This window comes from Perca flavescens, chromosome 8, assembly GCF_004354835.1.
Source record: "Perca flavescens isolate YP-PL-M2 chromosome 8, PFLA_1.0, whole genome shotgun sequence".
Lineage (NCBI taxonomy): Eukaryota > Metazoa > Chordata > Actinopteri > Perciformes > Percidae > Perca > Perca flavescens.
In genome coordinates this window covers 33,080,327-33,104,801 of record NC_041338.1, presented here as the reverse complement: position 1 = coordinate 33,104,801, position 24,475 = coordinate 33,080,327, and the positions used below count along the sequence as shown (strand labels likewise).

The 24,475-nt window shown below is 41.1% G+C and overlaps 1 protein-coding gene across 1 annotated transcript; it reads left to right on the top strand.

Moving 5' to 3' along the window:
• The first annotated feature begins 1,166 nt into the window (after positions 1-1,166).
• LOC114560396 (ceramide kinase) lies at positions 1,167-20,583 on the top strand. Its single transcript, XM_028585740.1, has 14 exons — positions 1,167-1,507; positions 3,344-3,385; positions 7,340-7,477; positions 8,710-8,832; positions 8,944-9,069; positions 9,420-9,486; positions 9,670-9,815; positions 12,217-12,291; positions 14,875-15,027; positions 15,233-15,338; positions 16,912-16,991; positions 17,357-17,562; positions 19,424-19,638; positions 20,335-20,583. Exons 1-14 carry the CDS (start codon positions 1,372-1,374, stop codon positions 20,420-20,422), a joined length of 1,701 nt encoding a protein of 566 aa, XP_028441541.1. The 5' UTR covers positions 1,167-1,371; the 3' UTR covers positions 20,423-20,583.
• The last annotated feature ends 3,892 nt before the right edge of the window (positions 20,584-24,475 follow it).

Here is a 24,475-nt window from a genome sequence, read left to right as displayed (position 1 = left end):
TAGCAACTATGATAATATAAAGTTAAAATTCAAGTAATTTTTTTTTAAGAGATCTGTGCCTCCAGCATTTTTGGACTTAAGGCCCGCCCATAGCGACGGGTGTGGAAGAGAGTAATGATTCAGATGTTTTTTTACTTTATAGAAGTGTATAAGGTTTCCAACCAGAAAGTTCTGTGCCATTATGACACCCCAAAATGTTATTTCAAACACTCTTGGCATCCTTTGTCTTCAATTCCCAAAAAACAAATTGTTGTATGTAATGTATTGATACTTTTTTTATTTTTATTTATCCTTTATTTTACCAGGTGATGTCCCATTGAGATAGTCAAATCTCTTTTACAAGGGAGCCCTGGAGCAACAGTACACAAGTTACACAGAATCACAAAAACTGACACAGCAAACAAAATCATTTACAGTACATGTAAAACAATTTAAAATAACATAAAAAGGCTTATTGAAAACATGTGCATTGTTCAAATTGTGTTTGTTTAAGTAATTGTTTAAAATGTTTAAGTGGGATGAGAACAGAAATCTTCAAAACATTTTGGAGTAAATTCCAACACCAAGGAGCAGCATAACTAAAAGCAGTCTTGCCAAATTCTGTTGTTACACGTGGGATATTCAGAGCCAAAATGTTAGCGGAGCGGAGATTGTAAAGGTGATGATTCCTGGTCAACAGACTAGTAAGATAACTAGGTAAAGTACCATTAATTGCTTTAAAAATAAAAAAGTGCCTTGATCTTTATTCAGATCAAACCACTTTTTAGGGAAACCAATTTTGTTTTCAATATTATCAATAATCATGTCATGTTTGAGACTTTGAATTTTTGGAAGTTTTATTTACAAAATGAAATTGACAACAGGTTGTACATGTTTGTTAATAACATTTGTTTTGTTTGTTAGTTAGTAATTAATTTAATTGTTTTTTTATTTTTTTAATACCTTAGAAAATATAAACGACCGTTTCCCCGCAAAAATCTCATCAAATAAAATAAAAAATAATATGACAAAAAAATCCCAAATAAGGATTATATGTTCAATTTAAGTTGGTATCAGTTGATAACTTTATTATTGCCACCGGTAATTGTGAAATTTCGAATGTTCTGTTTTCTGGAAGGACCAAAACGCAACATCAAGCCCCTCCTACTTCCGGCAAGAAACCGCTATCTGTCAGAAAAAATTCTCGAGCTGAAATCCGCTACACGGTCACACTTTTACTGCTTCTCTTTTTCTGCCTTTAGAGTAGTTATTTCGGGGTTTAGAGCCTCTGCGGACACACAAAGAGAACATGCCCGGACAGAGATAACCGTCCCCGGGCTGCTGCTGCCCCCTCAGCCGGCTGAAGGACAGGAGCAGGACGGACAGACGCAGATGGAGAGGCCGGGCAGGATGCTGTTGCTGTCCGAGCTTCGCGTCAGAAACGCGGCGTACGACGTGAGCCTGAGTCGGTCCGTGCTCACCTGGAAGAGACGGACCTCCAGCACGGTGTATCACCCGTTCAGGCCCAGTAAGACCCCAACAATATGTCTGCCTTTTGTATCTTTACCTCTCTGTCTGCGTGTCTGTCTGTCGGCCTTTAACATACCGCGACACCCTGTGTGATAAACAAAGGACATAATGGACAAACAAAGGACGTGGTGGACACACTATCTGTGTTTTTGACCTGGCGATTACACGAGTTAACGTAGCTACGGTACACACAAAGTAGTCCTAACTGTACACACTGTACAGTGAGTGAGACTTGATATATCCGGTTACATAACCCACAACATCCAGTGTGACACACAATATGTGGAGGTCAAAGTCAGGCTGCAGGCAGGGGAGATACAATACACACCAAACCTCATACCATTTTTACAGTATTTTATATTTAAGGTAATCTGGAGAAATAAAGGAGATAAAATGTATTCGGAAGACTAAACAACATCATTTCATAGTTCTCGCAGCAGGGTTGAAAGGTATAATAGGTAGATTAGGTTACATTCAACTTGATTATCATGGCACAGAGTGGTACTGAGACAACGAAAATGCAGTTCAGCATCTAACCAAGAGTTCAAAAAGCAGCAAAGGGCAGAGTAGTGTACAGAAAAAAACGTAATAAATCTAGAATAGATATAGAATGTAGAATAAACAGATATGAATTTGCTAGATATATGGCTAGAGTATGAACAGTAGAACATGTGCAGTGGTTACAGGAGGTGTATAAGAAAAAAAATACTTTGTGCAGGAAATGCTGATAAGAAATGATATACAGAATAAACAGCTGGAGGTATGATCTAAATACAGCGTACATTATAGCTTAGATATACAGTATATGTCTGGTTCAGTGTGGCTTTGTTCGTATAACTGCTGTGACATGATGAGAATTTCCTCCTCCGGGGTTCAGTAATAACAATAATCTTTTATAAGTAGAGCACTTTTAAAAACGCACAAAGTTACAAAGGGCTTCATACAAGTGTAAAGGTCTCATCTTCATCAGTAGAGCCTCCATGTTCATCCGGGTACAGTATGTCCTCCTCAGTCAGACAGGTGAGCTGCGTTCAGGAAACTGTTTGAATATTCAAAGCAGCTGATTAGGCTACGCCCGGCTGACTTACTGGCCTCACCTCAACTGACCGATTTTTGAATCAACCATCAATCGGAACGAGCTTTCGATTACTATTCCCATTATATTTTTTTCTCTCTCTCTTGCAACTGTCAGAAAAACATGCCGATCGACATCGATAAAAGGAATTGATAAGCTCAGCTCAGAGGTATGCGATTCTGATCTGACCGGTTCTCGATTCCTATCGCTATTCATTCACACTGCTGAATGTTTCTGCAGGTAAAGATTTGTAGAAATGCATCCTGGGAGATGTAGTCGACTTCTCTCCCTCCGTTTTTATGTCCGCAGGCCTGTAGCTTTTGACTTGTACTTTCACAAGGAACCAGGCATTTTGCTGACTCAGTTGTTTGTGTCGGAGCTCCTTTCTGTCTCCGCTGACTCAGTGTCTCGGATGATCACGGTCCTGCTGTTTCTGTTGCCATGGTGAGAACAGAAACAGCCCCTGGGTGTGTAAACCTGAGAAAGACGGCAGTGTGTGTTGATGTTGCGATTGTGTTTCAGTAGTGAATATTTCATGTCTGACCTGCTTTCTGTCCGCTGCTGTTTTCATAAACCGTTGTTTAAAAGTACATGTTAAGAAGACAAATATTATGTTGTCTATTGCACTGTAAACATGAATATGTATAGCATAATAGCAGTATTTCGAAATGTACTTTCATGTATCTTACACATGAATAGAGTAAATAATTGAGTCTAGACTTCTTCTGAAGTGGTATTTTTTTTTAACTTCTCCTGCAGGGTTTTGTGTTCCATCGTTCCCTCGTCGTCGACCGGACCCAGGTAGGAGATCTTACTCCCACAATGCAGTGGGCCAACTCCACCTGCCGACTGCAGGTTTAGTTCAGGTTGTGGTGCTGCTGTTTAAAACCTCTGTTCTCAAACTGAAGCTGCAGTTATGTTCCAAAGTGACGCAAATTCATTCTTAAAAATCCACTTTTACCTTTCATTAATTCAGGGAAGGTTCACTGAGAGGAAGCAGGAACACTCTGATCACATTCACACAGTTAGGGCACCTGCACACTGGCTGCGTTTCAGTTGCGTGCCGGTTGCGTGGCGTTTTCTACGTCTTTACACACCAGAAACGTGTCTGACACGGAGCTGCTGCTGCTGCTGCTAGCCTTGTCTGTACACCTGTATGGTTCCCATTGATAAAATGAAATTATAGTGTGTTCTTCAACTTTATTTTGTCAATATTTTTGTGTTTGTACATTTGTTTGCACATATTTCGATATCTATATATTTTTATATTACAATTCCCTTTCCTGAGATAATGAAGTCCATGTTATTGTTTTGTCAGAATCCAATTGAAATACAATTGGAAAAGAAATTTATATCTGCATTCATGTCAAAAACCCAGAGACTTTTCCAACATCAAAATGTCATTTATTCTTATGTATTTGTGTCAGAATGACATATAAACATATTTGCGTATTCTATTTTTTCCAACACGCTCGCGTGACAAATAGGAGTCGGTCCTACTTCGAGCATGCACGTTTTCGGGGCGGCTCGAGCCGTGCCTGAGACGTGCGCGTCACGCAGGCAGCGTGCACGCTCTAACCTGTTACCATGGGAGCCGAAATAAAAACGGACACGCCACGCAGCTGACACGCTCACGCAGGCAGCGTGCAGGAGACCTTACACATTCATACCACACACAGTTACACATTCATACCACACACAGTTACACATTCATACCACACACAGTTACACATTCATACCTCACACAGTTACACATTCATACCTCACACAGTTACACATTCATACCTCACACAGTTACATTCATACCTCACACAGTTACACATTCATACCTCACACAGTTACATTCATACCTCACACAGTTACACATTCATACCTCACACAGTTACACATTCATACCTCACACAGTTACATTCATACCTCACACAGTTACATTCATACCTCACACAGTTACATTCATACCTCACACAGTTACACATTCATACCACACACAGTTACACATTCATACCACACACAGTTACACATTCATACCACACACAGTTACACATTCATACCACACACAGTTACACATTCATACCACACACAGTTACACATTCATACCACACACAGTTACATTCATACCACACACAGTTACACATTCATACCACACACAGTTACACATTCATACCACACACAGTTACACATTCATACCACACACAGTTACACATTCATACCACACACAGTTACACATTCATACCTCACACAGTTACATTTATACCTCACACAGTTACACATTCATACCACACACAGTTACACATTCATACTTCACACAGTTACATATTCATACCACACACAGTTACATATTCATACCACACACAGTTACATATTCATACCACACACAGTTACACATTCATACCACACACAGTTACACATTCATACTTCACACAGTTACACGTTACATATTCATACCACACACAGTTACATATTCATACCACACACAGTTACATATTCATACCACACACAGTTACACATTCATACCACACACAGTTACACATTCATACTTCACACAGTTACACATTCATACTTCACACAGTTACACATTCATACCACACACAGTTACACATTCATACCACACACAGTTACACATTCATACTTCACACAGTTACACATTCATACCTCACACAGTTACATTCATACCTCACACAGTTACATTCATACCTCACACAGTTACATTCATACCTCACACAGTTACATTCATACCTCACAGTTACACATTCATACCTCACACAGTTACATTCATACCTCACACAGTTACATTCATACTTCACACAGTTACATTCATACCTCACACAGTTACATTCATACTTCACACAGTTACATTCATACCTCACACAGTTACATTCATACCTCACACAGTTACATTCATACTTCACAGTTACATTCATATCTCACACAGTTACATTCATACCTCATACAGTTACATTCATACTTCACACAGTTACATTCATACCTCACACAGTTACATTCATACCTCACACAGTTACATTCATACTTCACACAGTTACACATTCATACCTCACACAGTTACATTCATACCTCACACAGTTACATTCATACTTCACACAGTTACACATTCATACCTCACACAGTTACATTCATACCTCACACAGTTACATTCATACTTCACACAGTTACATTCATACTTCACACAGTTACATTCATATCTCACACAGTTACATTCATATCTCACACAGTTACATTCATACTTCACACAGTTACATTAATACTTCACACAGTTACATTCATATCTCACAGTTACATTCATACCTCACACAGTTACATTCATACCTCACACAGTTACACATTCTACCTCACACAGTTACACATTCATACCTCACACAGTTACACATTCATACCTCACACAGTTACATTCATACCTCACACAGTTACATTCATACCTCACACAGTTACACATTCATACCTCACACAGTTACATTCATACCTCACACAGTTACATTCATACCTCACACAGTTACACATTCATACCTCACACAGTTACATTCATACCTCACACAGTTACATTCATACCTCACACAGTTACATTCATATCTCACACAGTTACATTCATATCTCACACAGTTACATTCATACCTCACACAGTTACATTCATACTTCACACAGTTACATTCATACCACACACAGTTACACATTCATACCACACACAGTTACACATTCATACCTCACACAGTTACACATTCATACCGTTCACCTCACTTGGGTGAGAGAGGTAAAGATGTGACGGTAGAGAGTGGAAGCCGCTTTTTCCTTAGTGCTCGTTTATACAGCATTTTGGTCAGCTCAAACTGTGTTTAAATGTGCTCTAGAAATAAACTTTACTTACTTACTTTACAAGAGACAGGGTTTAGAGAGTAATTCTCAACATAGTAAAAGGAAGTACATAACCCTTGTGTTGTCCTTCGGGTCACTGGGAACCGAAGGACAACACAAGGGTTAAGGTGTGCGCCCCTACATTTTCAGTTAGGAGCTGCAGTGCTCCTCAGTGTTTCCTCTATGTTGATTTTATAGTGGCGGCCCGCCGTGGCAAAATTTCTGCCACCACGGTATCAGAAATAGAGCTGTACAAAAACTGTATTTACAGTTGCCTTTTTAAATGATCCTGCCGACATAATGCACCCCCCCCGTGTTGGCTGCCGCTCACATTGCAATTTAACAACAAGTAGAACTATTCAGAGGTAATTCGGCCCGTCCAGTTTAACTCCACATACTGTTTGTGTGATGTAGTTTATTGTCAAAATGTTTGCTTTCTTCCAAGTCGACTATTAAATGAACATCTCCACCAAAAACGCCACCGCGGTGGGTCCATTCTAAGTGTAGACCTCTTGTAGCTGTCAAGTGCCCTACAGTTCCTCAAAAAATACAGTTCAATCACAACTGAAAATATGCCTCATTGTGTGTGAATAGAGGTGAATAATAGTTTGTGTTGAAGCGAATTGTTGTTCAGACAGACCTGCCCCCACTGCCAAAAAATAACATCCTAAAGGAAACTCTGGCTCCTAGTAAAACAAGTTAGTCTGGAGCCCTGAAAACCAAAAGCAACCATTACTCAATCCACTCTTTTCTTCTTGTGTTGTCCTTGTTTGGTTCGAGTTCAGGTTTCAGTTCATTTCTTTAAATATCACGTGGAACTTGAAACTGGTGGTGAGTTCAGGTGCTTGCAAAGAGGCTCCGAAAATATACCTGATGTTCAAATCTGTGTAGGTGTGGGTCACACTGTGTCAGTGTCGGAGATCCTCTCTGTCAGAGAGGAAGAGGAGAACAGCAGCAGACGAAGAGACGATGGCAGCTGGAAAAAAATCAAAGAGAGAGAAGGAAAGGACTGTGGGCCGGCCTTCACTGGTAAACACATCTGGAAACCCGTCCATACACGCACCTACAAACACATTTTAAACACAGTAAACACCCCTGAAAATGCTGAGATAACATCTGGAAACACATCTGTACACGCACATGGAAACATGCAGTGAACACACCTGGAGACCTATGTGAAAACACAATAAACAGATGTGGAAACGCAGTTAAAACCCATTAAATACATCTGGAAACGGGAAATACATTAAACGCACTTGGATGTAAAAACACCACGGCATGTAACAAACACACCTGGAAGCACAACAAACAATCCAGGAAACGCATCTGTAAGTAGGGCTAGGTTCAAAATATGGATTCTTCAATTGAAAACGATTCCTTGTTTGAGTGATGCTTAAAAACCAGCAAGCAATCTTTTAATTCATGCCTTTTCACCGTGGATGTATAACACACCACAAACTTTTGCTAACATAATTTTGAACTTATTTTTGGATTTATCATAGACCGTCAGCACAGACATACAGTATATTACATGGTAAGATAATGAAGTATCTGACCGGACCCAGAAACATAAAAACATAACTAAGTAAAATAAATAACAATTAAAAAAAAAAGGAAGGGGAGGGGGAGGCTCTCTTCTTTTAAAACCTGTTTGATAAGACAGGGGTCCATCTTCTCAGAAGTTTATCCCTCTGGAGCCTCAAGTTGTGGGTTATGTCCCCCATTCTATAGAGCTCCCACACCCGCTCCTTCCACCACTGACATGTTGGAACCGTGGGCTTCAGCCAGTTTACAGCGGTACCCTTAATGGATTTGCAGAAGGTATATATCATCCCTTTGTTCAAAACTATCAGGGATGACTCCCAACCGCTAACCTAATTGATATTTGAGGTGGTGGGTTCAATTCCCACTGCGATACATCAACCAATGTGTCCCTGAGCAAGACACTTAACCCCCTAGTTGCTCCGGAGGCGTACCACCTCTGACATACAGTATATAGCAATTGTAAGTTGCTTTGGATAAAAAGCGTCGGCTAAATGAAATGTAATGTCGAATCAGAAATGTAATCGAATCGGGACCTTGTGAATATGAATCAATTTGGGAAACCGTTGGCGATACCCAGCCCTATCTTGTGAGTACAGTGAACACACACATCTGGAAAAACACTGACAAACTCAGGAAACACAGCCGTTCAATTATAATAAAAAAAAAAAGGAAAAGATCACGAAGATTTGACTTTGCGTGTGTCTGTTGTGTGTCAGTGTCGTACGTGGAGAGGAGTCCGCACCACCGCTGGCGGTGTGCTGAGGTCACCTTCGCGTGTCCGGAGGAGGCGCTGTGTCAACACTGGGTCAGCAGCATCAGAGAGCAGCTCGCAACCATCGGTACGACTTTACCCCGACACACGCGCACACACACACTGACTAACACACACGTGATTGTTGACAGAAACTATCAGTCAGTAACATGGTTGTTGTTGTTGTTGTTGTCTGCAGTCAGCAGACCCAAACGCCTGCTGGTCTACATCAACCCATACAGCGGGAAGCGTCAGGGAAAACGCATCTACGAGCGAAAAGTCGCCCCGCTGTTCTCCCAGGCGGGTGTCTCCACGCACGTCATCGGTACGTCCCGCATTACTCACTTCCTGTTCTCGGGCTTCCTGTCTCAGAGGGATTACAATCTTTTTTAATATTAAAGTTTATTTATAGACAGATACAAAAAACAGTGTTTTTAGCTGAAGCTAATTCACAACACTTGTCCCTAGTAGGGCTTTTGGTTAAAAATTTAAATACAGATTAACATTTCTAAAGAGAGAGAGAGGAAATAAAATGAAATGAAAAAGGAAGGAAAGTATACGGAGGGAGCACAGTGTAAAAACTAAATATGAGAGCAATATTGTTTCTGAATTGGCCACAATTTGGTATTTTTAACTTTAGCTTAACACACATAGTGTCTGTGTTTGCTGTCATAGTGACGGAGCGCGCTAATTATGCAAGGGACCACCTGAAGACGGGGGCGGAGCTGCAGAAGTTTGACGGGTGAGAGTTTTTAGTTATTACATCACGGAGATCCTGCGACCCGCCAAAATAAAAGCACCACCGGCTGCTGTGTTTTTTACTGCAGACTTTTTTTTTTACACTTTGAGGGAACATGGTGATCAAGCGGAGTAATTTATGAAAAGCCAGCGCACCCTGTAACGTCTCTCTTTGCCCCCGGCTCAGGGTGGTGTGTGTCGGAGGGGACGGCATGTTCAGTGAGATCATCCACGGGCTGATCTGGAGGACGCAGATCGACGGCGGCGTAGATCCAAACTGTCCGGAAGAAGCACTGATCCCCTGCACGCTTCGCATCGGAATCATTCCTGCAGGTCAGAAACACTGATGGGCCAATCAAAAATACTGCTTTTATGTTTGGATTTTTAGTTAATGTGGTGGTTATGGCTAGAAAGGATCCGTCTTCTGTACAGCTCTCGGTACTATTAATAAAACCTACTCTGTGTGTTTACTGATGAACAGATGGACCCCAGACGCTAGCTTCGATTTAGAACAGACGTTTAACTGTTGATGTGAACTAGAGGTAAACACTGATGTGATTTTTAATAGACGGCTGACAGCCAATCAGATAGCAAGATTCTCTGTTTCCGGGGTATAAATGTAGGTACTGACTGACCGTGGCCGTTTGTTTGTGGTTTCTGTTCTGCTTAAGTGCTCTATAAACACACACACACACACTCGCTCTCTCTCTCTCTCTCTCTCTCTCTCTCTCTCTCTCTCTCTCTCTCTCTCTCTCTCTCTCTCTCTCTCTCTCTCTCTCTCTTTCTCAGGGAGACATTAATTCTCTCTGCTGCAGTGGTGTGCAGTGAAAAAGCGGCTCACCCAGTTAATTAATGGCTGCTGATGCTCAGTGCAGCAGTGTTGTTGTTGTGAAATGTGCAATTTCCAAATTTCAGGCAACTTTGAGTTAAAATAAATAAATAATAATAATCTGAATATTTGAAGTTGTGCGTTTCATCAGTCCCCCTATCTCACCCTCAGTCTGGCTACATCTACACTACTACGTTTACATTGTTAAGCGCAGTTTGGAGAGAAAAGAGAAGAGAGCTTTAGCTCTAGCAGAACTAATCTCAGTTAAGACGTCTGACAACGCATATCACATGACCATTCACACACACTGGGCATGTGCGTGCCAGTGTAAAAGCAGATTGTCTGATGTTACTCTGCAGAAGAAAATCATGAATGAAGTTGAAAATGCAGAAAACACTTCGCAGAAAGAAAAGCAACTGTGAAAAGTAAGAGCAGAGGCCTGTACTACGAAGCAGGATCAACATGCCCTGGATCTCTTTCCGTTACCCGGCTTCACTAACCCTAACAACCGCGGTCCTGGATAACCGGTGTCACAACGCTGGTTATCAACTAGTTCAATCAACTATCAGGGTTTCCCAATCCAGCCACGCGCGCCTTCACATAAAAGAGGCGGTGTTTGCGCACCACGACCAATCGCAAACATCTACCAGAGCCGCATATTTTACATAAGAAGAGCAAACTATAATTCTACATAAATATGAAGAACACAGACTCGGTTTTACAGGCAAAATACAGTCGCGGCTTCCTAAAACCGGAAGGAAAGCTGGCAAAAAAAAATAGCCAATGCTATAGATGTGTAAATTACACGACTTTCACTTCTCCATCAGTCAGGCACAAGATCTGACTATTATTACACTTGTGTTTTCCAAGTCGTTGCTTTAGCCTATATTTTCAGTTACAACCCTGGAGGTGGGTAGTGATTGTTGGAGCAAACGTATGAAAATAGAATTCAAACCGATGTTGGCAACGCACGGCTGAAGAAGCCGACATATAGCCTATAGGCCTAGGTAATTCCCTCTGCTGAAAAATGTTTTAACTTTTATGAGCGCCTCTCTCTCTCTCTGTCTGTCTCTCTCTCTCTGTCTGTCTGTCGTTCTGTCTGTCTCTCTCTCTCTCTCTCTCTCCAAAACACCGAGCTACTGATCTTCTAGAACGCCGTTATCAGTGAAGTATTGATTGGTCAGTAGGTGGGGCTTTAACACCGGTTGATCTCTGATCTCCAACTTAACCTGCTCCCGAGCAGGTTAGGCGTTCAGCATGAGTTACCACGGCGATTGAACCCGGTAACAAGTGATCCACCGTCGTGGTACACAAAACCCCGGGTTGAACCTGAAGTTACCTCGTTAACGCCAAATCTTGCTTCGTAGTACAGGCCTCTGATGTCCTAACAAAATTATGCATATGTACATACACTTGTTTGTTTGTTTGTATGTATGTATGTATGTATGTATGTATGTATTAGAGCCCGACCGATATATACATCAATATACATATGCAGATAATAGATGAAACTAAATCTAAAATGGTCAGTCCATGGGATATCATCAACCACCCCTGCCAGGAACACTCTAATTATTCCTCCACCTTTTTATTTTTTCTTTCCTCTCTCCCTTTCAGTCTTTCTTTCCTTATCTTTTAAGCCTCTTCCACCGTTTGCTTCTCTACACTCGCATGCACACTCACAAAGACACAACTGCTAATACCCACAAACCATAGGATGTATCATTTCCTCCTTTTGTCTTTGTATGTTTTGTGTTGCCCCGTCGTGTTAACCGCGTCATGTCACCCAAAGTATTATGTCCTGTTTGCTTTAGTCTCGCCTTTCATGTCTCGTTTCACTTGATATAAAAGAAACCTCAGTCCTGCTCTTCAGCTCACTGGAACATTTTACAATCTGTGTTTCAGGTTCAACCGACTGTATCTGCTTCGCCACTGTGGGCACCAACGACCCCGTAACGTCTGCACTGCACATCATCGTGGGTCAGTCCCATTGTCTCACTACACCTCAACTATAAGTAGGGCTGGGTACCGAATTCATTGCTTTTTAGACACCTACCGAATTACCTCTAAAGTATCAAGTATCGAAAATGCCTCGTCATTCAATACCCAAGTTCAATACCTAAGGAGTAAATTGCATCAGCGTTAGTGAGCCAATAAGCATGCAGCATGCTTCTACCAAGATCTAACAATGTCTGTAGAGATGCACGGGGAAAAACTCTAAGATTTGTGCCGTAATGTTGTAATTTCTTTTGGTTTTATAAAATTGGTATCCAAAAAAATGACCGGTATCAAAGTCACGGTATTGGTATCAGTTTCAAAAATGTTTGAACAATACCCAACCCTTACTGTAACAGGAATCATTTCAGCACCAGACAGGTTGTTGTTAAAGGTCCCATGACATGCTGCTTTTTGGATGCTTTTATATAGACCTTAGTGGTCCCCTAATACTGTATCTGAAGTCTCTTTTATATAGACCTTAGTGGTCCCCTAATACTGTATCTGAAGTCTCTTTTATATAGGCCTTAGTGGTCCCCTAATACTGTATCTGAAGTCTCTTTTATATAGGCCTTAGTGGTCCCCTAATACTGTATCTGAAGTCTCTTTTATATAGGCCTTAGTGGTCCCCTAATACTGTATCTGAAGTCTCTTTTATATAGGCCTTAGTGGTCCCCTAATACTGTATCTGAAGTCTCTTTTATATAGGCCTTAGTGGTCCCCTAATACTGTATCTGAAGTCTCTTTTATATAGGCCTTAGTGGTCCCCTAATACTGTATCTGAAGTCTCTTTTTATATAGGCCTTAGTGGTCCCCTAATACTGTATCTGAAGTCTCTTTTATATAGACCTTAGTTGTCCCCTAATACTGTATCTGAAGTCTCTTTTATATAGGCCTTAGTGGTCCCCTAATACTGTATCTGAAGTCTCTTTTATATAGACCTTAGTGGTCCCCTAATACTGTATCTGAAGTCTCTTTTATATAGACCTTCGTGGTCCCCTAATACTGTATCTGAAGTCTCTTTTATATAGACCTTAGTGGTCCCCTAATACTGTATCTGAAGTCTCTTTTATATAGACCTTCGTGGTCCCCTAATACTGTATCTGAAGTCTCTTTTATATAGACCTTAGTGGTCCCCTAATACTGTATCTGAAGTCTCTTTTATATAGACCTTAGTGGTCCCCTAATACTGTATCTTAAGTCTCTTTTATATAGACCTTAGTGGTCCCCTAATACTGTATCTGAAGTCTCTTTTATATAGACCTTAGTGGTCCCCTAATACTGTATCTGAAGTCTCTTTTATATAGACCTTAGTGGTCCCCTAATACTGTATCTGAAGTCTCTTTTATATAGACCTTAGTGGTCCCCTAATACTGTATCTGAAGTTTCTTTCCCGAAATTCAGCCTTTGTGCAGAATTACAGCCACTAGAGCCAGTCCCACAATGAGCTTTCCTTAGGATGTGCCATTTCTGTGTCTGTAGCTATTGAAGAGGAGAGTGGGGGGGCAAGGTGGAGGGTGGGGGTGTGGCCATGATCAACTGCCATGCTTCGCTCATTTGCAAGCCATGATGTCTCTCTCTCTCTCATGGGTGGGCCAAATTCTCTGGGCGGGCAAAGCAGAGAAAGGGGAGGTAACCTTGCTCCTTATGACCTCATAAGGAGAAGATTCCAGATCGGCCCATCTGAGCTTTTATTTTCTCAAAGGCAGAGCAGGATACCCAGGGCTCGGTTTACAGCATAACCATTTCTAGCCACTGGGGGACCACAGTGGACAGTCTTAAAATAGCAAAGACACTTGCGTCGGGCTTTGCATCGCGCTGTGCCGGGTGCATCTAGTTTATCCTCTGACATAGTCCCACCACATGTAATGAAAATCCAGTGATAGCACATTACTTTGCTTTCCATGGTCTCATGCTGCCATCTAGTGTTTTTTTTTTTTTTCTTCAGATAAAAATAGGCTCGGAGTCTGAACACGTTATGCCAAATGTCCAAATAAAAGTAGTGTTGTTATAATGAACTTTTTAAAACAAAGTTAAAAGATATTTACATGCTAGAACCAGGATTAAAACATTTTAGGACTGCAATAGGCAAATAAAATCCATTGTGAATTAAAATAATACAGCATAAAATGGAATATAAATACAATAATAATAATTGTATTGTAACAATAATACAATAATATAAAATTTAAAAAAACAACATAAGAATAAAAAGCAGTGTGCAAGAAATAATTCAAAGGTTTTTTTAAAAGATACATTTTAAAGTATGTTATCACAAGTTGGAGTCTTATTCAGCAATGCTCTCTCACTGTCAAAGCTTCCCTGTCATCTGGTTTACCTGGTTGCAGGTCTACTTTTCTATTTTTTTACTTTCTTAAAACAAAGATTTGAGTCTAGCATAAAATTATTCCAGGTTAGTATGTTGATTGTGTGTGTTTACACGTGTGTGTGTGTGTGTGTGTGTGTGTGTGTGTGTGTGTGTGTGTGTGTGTGTGTGTGTGTGTGTGTGTGTGTGTGTGTGTGTGTGTGTGTGTGTGTGTGTGTGTGTGTGTGTGTGTGTGTGTTCAGGAGACTCTCAGCCGATGGACGTGTGCTCGGTACACCACAACAACGCTTTCCTGCAATACTCCGTCTCTCTGCTGGGATACGGTTTCTACGGCGACGTGCTAACTGACAGCGAGAAGAAGCGATGGATGGGACCGGCCAGATACGACCTCTCAGGTACAAATACAACATGTGTTCAGATGTTTGACTTTCATTGACTTTTTCTATTTCATACAACTTTATACTTCACTACATTTCATAGAGAATACTGAACTTAAGTGAACAAGTACTACATGAAAGAGTATTGGAGAAGCTAGAACTGGCATATTGATGAGAACAGACTCCTACTGTACTGATGACGATGACGCTCTGAATCCTGCAGGTGTGAAGATGTTCCTGACTCATCATTACTATGAAGGAACGGTGTCTTACCTGCCGGCCAAAGGCATCATGGGAACGCCGCGGGACGCCGCCAGGTGTCGATCTGGGTGAGATAAATGCAATTATAGTAAAAGAAAAAGTGAAAATGCAGATGTTAGTCTGAAACTGGGACTAAGTTAGGTTCAAGTTACCCAACAATTCAATTTAGTATTCAGCTCTGTTTAGTTCAATTCAGGTAAGTTACAAATTGCGTAAAAGTCAGCTAAACCTGGTTGGTTCAAGTAAGGCAATGTTTTCAGTTTAAAGCTATAGTTGTTAACTTTCACAAAAAAATAATTGCTCAAACTGTCACTATATGCTGACATTACTACATGAAATCAGATGATCTGTGAAAACAGTCGCGTTCCTCAGCCTCCCCCTGGTGCTCTTAATAGCTTAAACCTATAGTGCGTAGTTTTCTGAGTCCACATGATACAAGCCTTCCGTGATCGCGCACGTGCCCCTACCCCTCCCCCACACACTTGCTAGTAGCCAAAGAGGGCACGGAGGATTAAAAAAAAAAACATGATGGACCCTTCAGAAGAGGTTATTATCTTCACTCGAGTTTCTGCGTGGGAAAGTCGCCGGACGCCACAATCTTCTGAACGTAGTCATACTGAGAGATACAGAAAGAGTTGTGTGGAGCTTTGTAGCAACTCATTGGGCAACGGCTTGAATGTAACGGACGTCCATTAATATAAAAAGAGTTACGCACTAAATCAGAGCCGAGGAGTCTCTAAAACCGTGTCGATGACTGCTTGTGAACTGCTGTCAATCTAGGCAGCGCTGCCCAAATATGAATTGTGATTCTGTTAAAGCATTGCCTGTTTCTCATCAAATATTTATAGAAATGTTTAAGTGTACAGTAATGGTTGTCTAAGGATTTTCTTCAGGTGATTAAAAGTGCTCATATTATGCCCATTTTCAGGTTCATAATTGTATTTAGAGGTTATATCAGAGTAGGTTTACATGGTTTAATTTTCAAAAAACACCATATATTGGTCATGCTGCACATTGCTGCAGCTCCTCTTTTCACCCTGTGTGTTGAGCTTTCTGTTTTAGCTACAGAGGGAGGCATCGCACTTCTGTTCCATCTTTGTTGGGAGTCGCACATGTGCAGTAGCTATGTAAGGACTACTAGCCAGTCAGAAGCAGAGTATGAGTGCGTGCCCTGACAGTAGCTAGGTAAGGACTACTAGCCAGTCAGAAGCAGAGTATGAGGGCGTGCCCTGACAGTAGCTAGGTAAGGACTACTAGCCAGTCAGAAGCAGAGTATGAGGGCGTGCCATGCTAGCAGCTAGGTGAGCATTATAACGTGTGTTACAAAGTGACCACGTTTGTCTCTGAAGTAAAGGCTGGACTACAATAGAGCTGTTTGGAGCAGTTGGTGAACAGTGGTTTCTGTTGGAGATGGTAAGTCACTTTGGGGGGGGACTTTGGGCTTTATTACTTTGTAAACCTATAACGTGCAGAAAAAAGATATATAACACAATAAAGGAAAGGGAAAAAGGCAAAAAGCATAATATGAGCAGTTTAACAGTTACTGTAAGTTTCGAAACAGTTCTGTTATGGTCAAATGATCTGATTGTTGATTTAGGGCTTTCTTAAAATAATCGGCGTGTCTTTTGATATTCCTTCCAGCTGTGTGGTTTGTCAGCACAACAGGCAGCTACTTCCAGAGAAAGCTGAGATGTACGAGGTGGATGAAGCATCAGGCAGCGGTGAGTGCAACAAATCCTCATCGGGAGCTTCTAAAACACAATTAATACGATTAGTACTGAACTGTCTTTGGACTCGATATCCTGTCAAACCATCTGATTTTACACAAAAGTCACAAAGACTAAAAGCAGGGGGAAACTGCTAGCTTGGCTTCATCAAATACAATAAAATGCACCTTCCAACACACCCATAGAGAGAGAGAGAGAGAGAGATAGAGAGATGGATGGATGCTACAGCTATTTATGGTTGAACTCCTGAAATGTTTTCTTCAATAAAAGTCAAACTTGCACAAAACCTGGAGTGATGTATGTTTGGCCGCAGCAAGAAAGGTGAAATCTGTCTTTTTTTTGGGGTGTGTTGGTTTTAGAGAGTGACAGCGAGTGGAGGACGCTCCGAGGGAAGTTCCTGGCTATAAACGCTGCCAGTATGAGCTGCGCTTGTCCACGCAGCCCCAAAGGCCTCTCACCTGCCGCTCACCTGGCCGACGGCACCACCGACCTCATCCTGGTCCGAAAATGTTCCCGCTTCGACTTCCTCCGACACCTCCTGCGACACACCAGCAAGGACGACCAGGTAATAAATCAGTATTCTGGTTTATGGTCTCTAGAAATACTTAATCCTGGATCACATGTATCGTGATTTTGTTTGCGCTGATTTTTTTAAATCGATTCTTTTCCCTAGAATCAGTTTTTCTTTTTACCAAATTTTTTTTACCTAAAATATTTTCTGTATATACAGTAGGGGTAGGAATCACCAGAGGCCCCAAGATACCATCACGTTACTTATGTCACGATACGATATTGTTTAGATTTTAAACATATTACGTTATTACCTTTTTTTCCCAACTTCAAATTTTTTACCAAACATCTGTTTTATCTAAAAGGATAAATGTCTGTTTGTTCATTTCACTTCAATTTTACTGCTGCAGAATGGGATTGTCAATCAGACAAACTGACCAACACAAATATAATAATAATAATAATAATAATACGATCGATACTTGCCGTTTGTGTATCGATACAGTATTGCCAAGGAAAATATTGCGATACTATGCTGTGTTGATTTTTTTCCCCCCATCCCTAATCAGGGCTGGACGATATGGAGAAAATCAAATCTCACGATATTCTTGACCAAATACCTAGATGTCGATATTGCGACGATATTGTATGGTTGACTATTGGTGCTTTAACAGAATGTTATTTACACAATGAAATTTTTGATAAATAATCTCCTGAGATGATTTAATGACTTAGTGGGTAAAGGTAAATAATAGAACAGCTAGAACAGTCTGGTAACTTCAGAAAATTACATCACTGTAGCCTGTAAAACCAGGAAAAGCACTTTTACAATATCACAATATCCAAAATCTAAGACGATATCTAGTCTCATATCACGATCTCGATATAATATTCATATATTGCCCAGCCCAACCGCTAATACACCGTACCACTGACTGCGACTACATCATATCCATTTTTAGCAAAACAGACCGAAAGCTGAAAATCTATGTTGTGTACTTCTTTACAAAATGGAAACAAATGTCAGACTGACTGACGTGATGTACATTCTCTTTAGAAATCAATTAGCTTTTAGAAATGTCCCCATGATATATTGTCTCTACAAGTTTATTATACCCATGTATCCTGAAAGAATCAAAAAGGGACAAAAGCATACCGTCCCAGCCAGACCAAACGCCAGGTACAGTTAAAGGAACACGCCGACTTATTGGGAATTTAGCTTATTCACCTTATCCCCCAGAGTTAGACAAGTCCATACATACCCTTCTCATCTCTGTGCGTGCTGTAATGCTGTCTGACGGCTCCAGCGGCATCAGGCCAGCACAGAACATGCAGGTGAATGGTTCCAGTAATCCTACTGCTCCCAATAAGTGACAAAATAACGCCAACATGTTCCTATTTACATGTTGTGATTTGTAGAGTCTGGCGTGTACAAAAACAACGTAACATGAGACACAGCCGTCTTCTAACTGTAAACAAACCGGGAACTATATTCTCAGGCGGAAGAATATAGTACTTGGGCGGAGTGATATGCTCGCAGCAAGCCTGTCTGAGAATATAGTTCCCGGTTTGTTTACTGTTAGAAAATGGCTGAGTCTCATGTTACGTTGTTTTTTGTACACGCTGTGACTCTACAAATCACAACATGTAAATAGGAACATGTTGGCGTTATTTTTTCACTTTTGTCACAATTGGGAGCAGTAGGCTAGTTGGAACCAGTTACCTGCAGGATCTGTGCTAGGCTAAGCTAATGCTGGAGCCGTCAGACAGCGTTACAGCACGCACTGAGATGAGAAGGGTATGTATCGACTTGTCTTACTCTGGGGGTTACGGTGAATAAGCTAAATTCCCAATAAGTCGGCGTGTTCCTTTAACACCTGCTGTCCTCGCTAACTGCCTTGTTCCGTCTTGACCAGTTTGACCTGGCGTTTGTTGAGGTCCACCGGGTGCGGCGTTTCCGCTTCACGCCGCGTCACTGCCAGAGCGACTCGGACCTGGACCTGCGGGAGAACGGCAAGCACCAGATCTTCAGCCAGATCTGCCGAGACCACCCGGCGTGCGGCTGCGCCCCCGCCTACAGCAGCTGGAACTGCGACGGCGAGATCCTGAACCACACAGCCATCGACGTCCGGTAAGGAGTCTCTCGCCTTGCTGTGTCCAAATATTTGGTACCACTTTACTTGAAGGTGTCTACATAAGAGTGACATAACACTGTCATGAACACATGACACTGTCATGACACATGGACCCTAACCATTAGGGCTGCCACCTCTTAGTCGATTAGTCGACTAATCGGTCGTTTTTGACTTAGTCGACTAAGATTTCTTTAGTCAATTAGGCATTTTTTTATGCTTACTCATGCTTAATTACTTATTTCCAAGAAACTTCTGAGCACATTTATGGTAAACACAAGATTTAAAGTGGTGCTTTTGCAGGATTAATTGTGGAGAAACTCAGTTTTACAGATGGTTAATTAACTACATTTATATTGTGCTTTTCTAGTCTTAACCACCTCTCAAAGCGCACAGCTCTGTCAATTAAATCAACTAATCGATTAGTCGACATAATCGTTTAAGTGTTGGTCGACTAAGAATTTCTTTAGTCAAGGACAGCCCTATTAACCATAACCATAACTTGTCATGACAAAAACCGAATGACGCTTACTAAAACAAGCGTTACGTCATAAACGTTTTATGACTTGTTTATAACACATTTATGACAGTGTCCTGTCACTCTTATGTAGATACCTTCAAGTAAAGTGTAACCACATATTATAACCCAGGTGAAATTTCTCTTTAAAAACACCTTCTCCTTCTTTTACTCCCAGAGTGCACTGCCAGTTCATCCAGCTGTTTGCGCGAGGGATTGAAGAACCTAAGGTGTTCGAGGAGCTCCCCAACCCCTGTGCAATATAGGCCCGCACCCCACGTTGTTCCCCGTCAGACACTGGAGCCATCGCTCTGTTTTCCAGGCTCGGCCTACGTCCACTGTCACCGCGACAATCGCCACATCCTTTCACCAGGAGGCTCGGCAGGATTTACCCAGTCGGCAACGAGTCGTGCTGTTGCTCAACAAAGATTAGCAGTAGGGAAGGAGACGTAGCGTCAGGTTCTGGATTTGAAAATCCATGATTTTCCTCACAGACCGGAAGTGAGGTGTAGTTTCCTTCAATTGTCCGAACCAGCTTTAAATCTATATTTTCTGGAAACTAGAAGCTGTTTGTTACAGAAATGATCAGGAAATTAACCTGGAGAGAGAAGCTTCACCCTCATATTTTTGTTTGTGTTCTGGGTGACGCTGTTGGCTCTGAATGGCTGCCGGGCGTCTGGCACCTGATTTTATTTTCATGTAGAGTATTAGACTTTGTAACAGAAATGTTAGCTTATTTGCACTTTTTGAATAAGTTTTAGTTATTTTTAATGCTCCGAAATGATCCTGGATTTGGAATGATCTGTTACATGTTTTAGGGATGCCAGTATATTCCAGCAGTCATGTAATCATTAGGGGTCAGGGGTTAATTCACACCCATGAGAAGTAGAAAGTAAATCCCCTTCACATACTTCCCTACTTATAGGGAAAAATAGTGCTGACAGATTTATTTACTTATACTTTCCTTTTCCTTTCTTTTTACTTTCTGCTTCTCAAACAGGCGCATTAGATTAGTCTCCAATCCTCGCATGTTTCCGTCGTTTCTATTAAAATTCTATTTTTACATATTTTAATTACCAGCCATTTAGAAAAAAAATTAACTGTGACAAATCTCAAATCTTAATTTTAGTCCAGGAGATTTTGCGTCAGTCAAACTGGCCGTGGCTGAGTGAGCTGAACAGCGCACGCGTGAATGTTTTCAACCTTTCGTTTCTGCTCGATATGCAAATGAACTGAGCTAAACGCAGGACTCAAAGTAAATCATCTGAAAAAGTACTGCGTTAACACCGATGTTTCACTCAAACGGTGCAGATATTCTGTTTCAACACGATGTAGCCATATACTCTACATATACTCTCGGTGCATCACAATTGTCTGTTGGGTTTATTTTGTTATATAAAAGCTCAAGTTAATGACCTGAACCTTCCACAAATCCAATAAGATTCACCTAAAACAAAAGCCCAAAAAGAATTCTAAAGCAGTGTTTCCCAACCTGCTTTCATCCTAGTGGCGTGGCATAGTCGACCACTTTGGTCCAGACTGAAATGTCTCAACAACTATTGGATGGATTACAACCCAAGTTGGTACAGACGCCCATGTTCCCCTCAGGATGAATTGTAATAACTTTGGCGATCCCTTTTCTTATGTAGCGCCAGTAATGGGTCAAAGTTTTAAAATAATAGCTGCAAAACTAATGACGTACCCAATCAGCCTCAGCTGTAGCATGCTAACGCACTAAACTATGATGGCGAACATCTTGGGGGGGGGGGCTAAAGATTAGCATGCTAGCATTGTCATTATAGGTTTGAGCTCAAAGCACCACAGAGTTGTGGATACAGCTTATTTCACAAAGAAGTCCGAACAGGAATTTTATTGTTTTAGTGGAAGGTTCGTTATTATTGAAGTATTTGAAGTTTTGTGAATTCTGGTTTTGTTAAAGGAAGTAGCACTGAAAAGTTCAATGTTGATATTCAACCATCTCCTCACAAACAAATCATGTTCGGTCTTGTTTTGGATCATCGTACGTTTCACAGGTCTGAGCATGTCGTAGCCTGATGCTAACTGTCCACATGGGTTACAGTCTACATGGGGCAGCATCTCATTCTTTACTTATATTATTCATGGTGAAGTTGCATTTTCTTCACTAAGCCTCAGGATGGTGGTGTCAGTTTGTCCCCATGGATGTTTTCAGATCATCTTAAATGTCCAGATCACATTACTTCTTTCAGGAGATTGAACCATTCAGATTTGAATGACCCTGTAACTTTTCCTCTAGCACCACACTCCACTATAAGCTCTAAAACGTCAGGGCAGTGTTTGCAAACATTGCAGCTGCAAGGGGGCATGCATTTGAATTAATAGGATTCTTTTCCAAAACACTGACTGAATGGAAACCGTTTCAACTTTGACCCAGAGATTAACCAGACAGGAAGTAGAGTGTCAGCACTGGACTGTCAGACTGTAGAACCTGTTTCTTCGTGTGTTGTTTAACAGCAATCCTGTTTCCTCTCTGCTGGCGTCGAGCTGGACTCAAACTGACAGAGGAGGGAACCAGTAGCAGCTCGCGGTGCTCCAAAACGCCAACCGATCCACTTTCTCTTGATCCTAATCTGACCAAATACCAGCCAGGGTTAACTGATGTAGCTGTCTGTTTGTCTGTGACAGGTGTAGCTCAGCCTAGAGGTCTTCACGGGTCCAAAATCTTCGACCCAATCAAATAAGTATCTGTACAAAAACCTACTGACACACTACATGCATGCATTACATTTCAAGGAAAAACACACCGGATCCAAAAGGAATGACCAACAATGGCAGCCGCATGATAATATAGAACGGGAATACAATAGGGCTGGGTATCCCCACTGATTTCCTGAATCGGTTAAATTCTGATTCACAATGTCCATATTTGATTTGATTCTATATCAATTCAATGAGAGAAATTTCAGTTCCCAATACAATTTTGCATGGATCTGAAAGAGATTCTCAGAGAATTAATGCTGTGAATTGTACAAGAACCCCTCTAACATGGTGCATTATTAAAAATTTTGAGAATGGTACCCAAAGCCGTTACATCGAGGTAGAATAGTGCTTTCTTTAGTGCAGAGACTGTGTACCTAAAGCCATACATCTGTGAAAATGTCCACGCCAGTGTTTCCTTCGCCAAAATTAGGCCTTACTTTGGAGCATTATTTAGTATGACATGGATTCCTTAGATTGTCTAGATTCATATGATACCAAACTCTCCACTCCAGCTTTAAAACGGAGCCTATTAAAAGATCGTTCTCTGGGTTTTATGAATCGATGAAGTTATGAATCAGCTCATTCAAATGGAGATAGATTTGAACATATTTTAGGTGTCTTAAAATATGAATGTGAATGCCAATGTGGCCTCATTGTTAGACTGACTATAATGTTAGTAGGAACAGAGTGGACCTGTGAAGACCTTTAGCTCAGCCGTCTGTCTCATGTTGATTTATTAACGTATTGATGTACAATCAGAATCTGAATTTTTGCTGTAAAACCTCCAAACAACAACAAACCAAATGTGTTAATCATGCGCACACAGAGGTCGACTGATGACTGAGGTGGATGATGAATTGGGAGAGGATAATAATATTTACATTTAGTGGACTGCAATTATGAATTAAATGTGTTTGTGCTTTATAGATTTAGTGCCAGGTCAAACCAGAAACTGGCAAATTCATTTACACGTTTTCATGAATCAGTCTGTGGTTTGGTGACGTGGTAACGACTTGGGGAGCTACTGTAGCTTGTGAGCTAACCGCTAACATGCAATTTAGCCAAGAACATGCCCGAGCCAGCTATACTAGCCCACAGAGATAGCTAAGTTGCTAACAGGCAGTAGCTATCCTGTCTAGCCATAATAGCTCACTGCCAAGCTAGCTGGCTTGCTACTAGCTAATGTTGCATTCACAAACGTTCATGTAGAGACTGAAAAAGGCCCGGTCATAACAAAAAGTGGCGTAGAGAAATTAATCTGCACATTTTAACGAAAAAGGCGGTGCCTGAAGCTTGGTGACGTAATATCGGCTAACAAACTAGCAAGCCGGAACATGCTAGCTCTAGTCAAACCAGATAGCTCCTAGGGCTGTGCAATTAATCTAAATTTAATCGTGATTATGATTTCGGCTCCCAATGATCACAAAAACAGAATAATTGAGAAAAACAATTATTAGTTATAAGTAAACTCTTATTTTCTCTTGTGTGTTCTGAATGAAAAAATAAAGTTTAAATAGGTATAAGTATTAAGGTAAATTTCACAGTTTTTTTTGTTTTGTTTTTACAGTTCATTTATGTAA

Coding starts and splice junctions, on each gene's coding strand:
- LOC114560396 (XM_028585740.1), top strand. CDS start 1,372: ATGGAGAGGCCGGGCAGGATGCTGTTGCTGTCCGAGCTTCGCGTCAGA. Junction 9,816..12,216: donor CATCGGAATCATTCCTGCAG/GTCAGAAACACT, acceptor TCTGTGTTTCAG/GTTCAACCGACTGTATCTGC. Junction 15,339..16,911: donor GCCGCCAGGTGTCGATCTGG/GTGAGATAAATG, acceptor TATTCCTTCCAG/CTGTGTGGTTTGTCAGCACA.